This window comes from Mustela lutreola, chromosome 4 (assembly GCF_030435805.1).
Source record: "Mustela lutreola isolate mMusLut2 chromosome 4, mMusLut2.pri, whole genome shotgun sequence".
Taxonomy (NCBI): domain Eukaryota; kingdom Metazoa; phylum Chordata; class Mammalia; order Carnivora; family Mustelidae; genus Mustela; species Mustela lutreola.
The window spans coordinates 87148145-87154323 of NC_081293.1; the positions used below are offsets into that span (position 1 = coordinate 87148145).

Consider the following 6179-nt stretch of genomic DNA (forward strand, 5'->3'; position numbering starts at 1 on the left):
GGTGGGTTTCCGGATCACAGGGAGGAAGTGGTGGAGAGACTGGATTGGATTTGGAATCATCAACAAACATGACATGTGGTAGGGGAGAGAAGAAAAGCAAACCACATTCTAGAACCTTCCATTAGTGATGGGAGGGAATGGAGACAAGAGTAGATAATTGCGGTGAGCAGGGGCGGCAGGCCCTGTAACCTGATGCCCCACTTGTCAGAGAAGCTGAAGTTTTCGGGAAGACCCCCTCCCCCACCCCAGGCACGGAGGGATAAGCTGTTTGCTGTATGCCAGGCCCCACGTCTTCCCGCAACAGGTGGACCTCTCTCTCCCCTTAGCGAGCAGCCGGGAAAACAGTGTCCTCCGGGGAGAGCGGGGTTTCATCTGGAGGTGTGAGGATGAAGGGAGTTTCAGGCACGAGGTTGACCGTTTCAAAGGCTTTCATGGCGGAGTCCCAGTTCCGCGGGTCACAGCAAAAGGGGCAGAGGGGTCTTGCAGAGGCCGCGGGCGCAGGGGGTGCTCCGAGCCCCGCCGGGGGAGGGGACGGCCAGCTCGCGCGTGACACCGTCTGTGTGTACTCCCCCCAGGAGAAGCAGGACAAGGCTGTGCTCCAGGCCGAAGTGCAGCACCTGCGCCAGGACAACCGGCGGCTGCAGGAGGAGTCGCAGACGGCCACCGCGCAGCTGCGCAAGTTCACCGAGTGGTTCTTCAACACCATCGACAAAAAATCGTAACCCGGCCCTGGCCCGCCGGGGGTGGCGATGGGGATGGGCCTCGGGGGGACGCCCCGCGCCCCCCTGCCCCTCGCTCCCGGGAACTCTTCTACGCGTGGTTTCTCCGTGTGCTTGCCGCCAGTCGTACCTGTCTTTGCCGTCCCACCCCGTCCAGCACCATCCACCCCCGCAGGGTAGGGAGGCCCTTCGTTCTGGAAGCCATGTGGTGACCACAGCGGGGACAGCGAGGCCGTGTGCGCGTGAATGTAACTCCCGGTGTCGAGATGAATGTAAGCCCCGGCGTGGGTTGGGGCCTCTGAGTGGGACTCCAGGGCCCCGGTGCTCTGGCGCGGGCGTCCCTCGAGACGGGAGAGAGCGGGGCTCCGCGTCCCGCGCATCAGGTGACCCGGTAGCCATGGTGAAAGCAACTGACCCACAGTCGGGGCTTTAGTATTGTAAGATAAACCCGGAGACGGATAGTCAGACATATACTTTAATGTTAAAGGTGCTCTATTTTTTTGGATGTACAGTAGTTTTATTTCTCAGCCACATTATCATAGCAATAAGAAAGAGACATAGGAACTAGCTGGAGAAGCCGTGTGGGGAAAATTAAAACGAAACACTGATGTCTTTAACACTAGTTTGAATGCAGTTCGTTTAGAGACTTATTTATTTGCAGGAGCAAATGGTGCCTGAATATTAAAAGTGTTCTGAGTTTTAAGAAAAAAAAAAGATACATATGCCTTGTATATGGCTCAGTAAGCAGTCCTTCGACTCTTAGTTCACTGTGTATAGTTAACGCTCTGCTGAGAGTAGCGCACGCCTGCTTACATCCTAGAACCTCCTAGAACCTCCCATTGGCAGGGAGCCAGCAGAATCCCATGTATACAATGCCAAATTTGTTTATCTTTGTACAGAAGCTCTGAGGAAGTGTCTTGTATTTAACGCCCTTATTTAAGCTTATTTAACCTTAAATTGTTAATTTTATAAACTTTGGTTTGACCCGCGCTACGAGGAGGGAGGTGTAGGCAGCAGCAAGCTTTGGACAGCCGAGGTTGCCCCTAACAGAGCAGAAGCAGGGCGGGAAATTCTAACAACTGGATGCTGCTAGTAACAAGTCCTTTGTATTGCTTTACCATTTTTAACTGTTCTATTTGAGATGAACATACATTTTGCTTTTTTAATAAATGTTCAAAAGAGGCCACATCAGTCACGGTGTTGTCAGGTGAATGTAAATCTGTAGCATTTCTGTGTCAGTAACCAGAGTGTATGAGAGCGCGTTTGGGGTCATTTAGTGTCTCAATCCTGACTCCTGCTTTGCCACCTTCTTACCGAATCGCAGACTCGTTCGAAGGAAAGAGTAACTCATGTCCATAGCGGCTGTGTCCACACACTCCTCTCTGTGAGTTTCACCAGCAGGATTCCTGTGCTTACAACTCAGGAAACTGAGGCTCAAGTTAAATGATTTACCCCAGCCAGGAATTTGGGTGTTGCTTACAAGAAAATACAGAAGGCAGAAAGAGTAAGAATTAGAAAAATAATCGGGAAGAGATAAACTATACATTTGAATCAAACGTAGAAAGAAGAAGACGCGGACGGTGGGCCCAAGTGGGAAGGGAGCCTGGTAAGGTACAAAGTTCTCAACCTTCTGAGAACAGAAGTTTTACCAAGGATTTGGAGGAAGGAAAGTGATTTCTAGAACTTACCCTACAAGGGATGTCCTTTTTGGGCTGCACCTAGCAGGCGTAGTAAAAATATTCTTAACATTCCTCTGATGTACAAATAGGCTTCCTAAGGCTGTTTCTTGAAGTATGCTTCCAAAATGCCTCTAGTGAAGGCAGTTTTTCAGGGAGTCAGGACATTGTGAACCAGAGAGTCTCCACCCCCTCCCTTTCCTGTCAGTGTGTGCCAGGCACTGTGCCAGGAGCCCAAGAGCCAAGCAACAGGAGTCAAGACCCAGCAGGGTCCGTCTGCCAGGGGTATGCAGTCTGTATGGGGGGAAGGACATAAGATTATTTCAAAATGTGAGAGACAGAGATACAGAGTGCCTGGGATGGATTCCTTCAATAATCATTATAACAGCTGACATTGTTGGGTGGGTCCTGTGTGCCAGGCACCCTTCTGGTCCTTTTGATGTCTGCACAGCAGCCTGTGGGATAATTATTAGATGCACTCCCTCTATACAGATAGGGGATTGAGACATAGTGAGCTCAGGGGAGATGCCTGTGGGTGGGAGATTTTGAAGATGGAAAGAAAGCCAGCCAGGAGAAGCTGGAGGAAGAATATTCTGGATGGAGGGGCCACAGAGTTCAAGGGCCCTGAGGCTGTAGAAAATCAGGATGCACGGAACATAAGTAGTAACGGGGAAGTGATAGGGACATGTTAGATAGGTAAAGCCAGATCAGCAAAGAATTATAAGCTATGGTAGAGTCTGGATTTTGTTCTAAGTCAAAAGGAGACTGTTAAAGCAGGAAAGTGCAAAATAAGATCTGTATTTTTTAAAAAACTATTAGGAAAATGAATGAATGAATGAATGAATGAATGAATGGAGTGGGTGACTATTTGGACCTCTGAAGGAGAAAGGACCACCTAGGACAGGTATCTGCAAACTTCTGTGTGGGGACACATAGTAAATAATTAGTCTCTTTATATTTTAGTATTTTTAATATTTTTAAATTCTGGTTACCCTGGAAAGCTGGAAGATCATTCACTCTTAGCTTTCAGGCTACCATAGCTGACTGACCCTTGGGATAAGAGAAAGAGTAGAAAAGAGAGACCAGGGGCCTCGGTGGTTTAGTTGGTTGAATGACCGATTGTTGGTTTCACCTCGGGTCATGATCTCGGGGTTGCAAGATCGACACCCATGGCGGGCTCCCCCGCCATGGCCAGTCTCCTGGAGATTCTCTCCCTGTGCCCATACCCCTGTGCTCACTCACTCTCTCCCTTTCTCTCCAAACTAATAAACAGATTTTTTTAAAATGTGAGATCGGTTCCAGGGAGAGGTAGGCAATCACAGCTAGTGAGGTGGGACAGGTGGAGGAAATAAGTGGGTCACACTCGAAAGATAGACCCCACGGAGCTGCTGATGGGCTGGAGACAGAAGGGAGAGTTTTGATTCAGGGATAAGCCCTAAACATCAGAAGAAAGGTTGGGCACCATGTTCATCAGAGAGCTTTCCGTAGATCTGGCCAACCTTCAATAAAAGCTTACCAACAGGTGGTCCTTGGCTAGGGCCTGAGAGCGTCACTGACCAGCCGTGGATGCATGCGCTATAGAGGGCATGAAGCAGACAGAAATGTTGACGTTGTTTAGAGAAAAGAGGAACCTGACCAAAACCTAGCTGAATGGAGAGCCATCCCACCTTCCTAACGTGTACCTGCAGACAAAACCAGAAGGTTTTTTTTGAAGACATACTTCTCAGTCTACACTGGCCAAAGAGTAAATCATCGCTCAAGTCCACCCCTAAAGGGTCGTGCCAAAGAATGGCCAGGATGATGTTGGCCTGTTCAAGTTTTTCCAAAGGCGCGCTTCCAGGCAACAGCCAAGCCATAGAAAAATCTCCTCACACACCTCTGTTACATGTGGCTTTGTGCAACTTGGCATCCTAGTGAACACTGTTGGTTACAAAATGTACCCTTCACTGACGAAACACTTTGACTTTCTGGAACATTCACCGAGTACAAACTAATTAAACATTGGAATATAGCCACTAGAATTATTTTTTACTTTGGAATAATTAATATTCAGCAGGTTTTTTTTCCAACCATATGGAGTAATCTATTGTGTATTAAGGCCAGTCAACTATGTGACAGAGTTAATTTGTATTTTAGAGGCTTCCATCCTGCTATTTGTATCAAGGAGCAGGTGGTTCATTAAAAATACAAGTTAAATTTGGGAGGGAGATAATCCCAGGCCTGCTTTTGCTGACCTCACAATTCTCCTTTGAAATGCCAGGACACTTGTTGTTCTGCTAGCCCATTAAAATGCAAAAATTGATTATCTATCAATAGCCAAAGCCTTCATCAAACTCAGAGCCATAAAACTATGGCTTCCTATCTATAGATTCAAAGAGATATCTATAAAAAGACAGTAAGAATAATACTCTTGATGACTTCTTCATGAAGCGCTATAACTGGTTAATATTGGAATATGGGGATATTAAAATGACTTGCTCCTAGTATAAAAATATGAGCCTGAGAAACCTGGAATTGTGGTTTAGAGTGAGTGCTGACATCAAATTTAGACTGACCAGCCATGGAGAAACTGGCATAGACCTTTGTAGAGTCAACCCAACTTTTGTTCCCAACCAGCTGGGGGGCATGTCACTACAAAGAAGCCGCCATCTTTACATCTGCCATCCTCACCACTGGAGTCATCATGCAATATTTTTCGGCAAAACTTGTAAGAGGCAAGTCCCAGCTTCTGGAGATTATAAGATAATCTCAGATCTACTGAGGTCAAGCCAATGTATGTCCTTGAGAATTTCCAAGTTGGGGATGGGGGAGGAACCAAAGGAAGTGATACAGATTTTTACATTTGCACCTTGGAATTACTGTCAAGGGTAAGTTGCAGGTCGCTTGAGTGCTTGTGGATTTGGGGCTTAAAAATTTAAAACCACTCCCCTAGATCTAGTGTTCAGGCGTGCTACTTAGTAGCGGAAAAGAAAGTAAATAGAGTTGACTGGGTTTCATTCAACACCTGCTTCGAGGCAGGTGGGAGGTAAATGTGTTTGTTTATGTTCCACAGGATGGAAAATAGCAAGAAACCTGCCCAATCCAAGGCATGGGTTGGGTTTCTGACCTGTGACCTCCAAATTAACCCAAAGACCAAGCTTCCTGGCTTCTCAACAATGCGAATTAGGCAGAAGCTTAAGCACAAAGAAAAAGTCTTTTTATGAATTTTAAAAAAGGCTTAAATCATCACCCCCAAAGGTGACATTCTTGAATTTTTAACATGGAAGATTTGGGGTTTGTAAGTTACCTTAAAAATAAAAAAATCCTTTAAGCCCTTCCAGTTTATCTTAATATCCAAAAAGGCACTGCCCTCTTAAATCCTTACACTCAAGATTTTGGTACAACTGTTTGCAGACCCAGAAGCACACCAGCCTCTGGGTCTCCTCCATAATATCAGAGACCTGCCTACAATGTGCAGAGCAGCTCGGGTTTTCAGAAGAGCAAATTTTAAAAAATCATCAGCTCCCTTGACATGCAAATGTCCTTTTGCTGATAAACTAGAGCCGAGTTATTAAAGAACAAAATTAAGGGTTAGATTACCTATATCCTGGGCATCGATACCCATCGATCGGATGGTTAGGCACTGGTGATTTTGTTGTCTGAATATTCTGCTGTTCTCTTGGCCTCCTCACATGCAGCGAAATCATGATGAAGCCTGTGCTCAAGGGGCATTCCCAGTTGTAGCCTTTCAGTTCATTATCTGTCTCAGCTGCCTCAGAGAGAGTATGGCTACAAATACACACCT

General features: G+C 46.6%; 1 protein-coding gene across 8 annotated transcripts in view; it reads left to right on the plus strand.

Annotated features, from left to right (window-relative positions):
- SIPA1L2 (signal induced proliferation associated 1 like 2) overlaps nt 1-1910 on the plus strand; it is a 212770-nt gene extending 210860 nt beyond the window's left edge. For all 8 annotated transcript variants that reach the window (XM_059170444.1, XM_059170443.1, XM_059170449.1 and 5 more), the window contains one exon: nt 576-1910. In XM_059170444.1, coding sequence (XP_059026427.1) covers nt 576-722 — 147 coding nt within the window. In that variant the 3' untranslated portion in view covers nt 723-1910. The remainder of the gene's footprint in view (nt 1-575) is intronic.
- The last annotated feature ends 4269 nt before the right edge of the window (nt 1911-6179 follow it).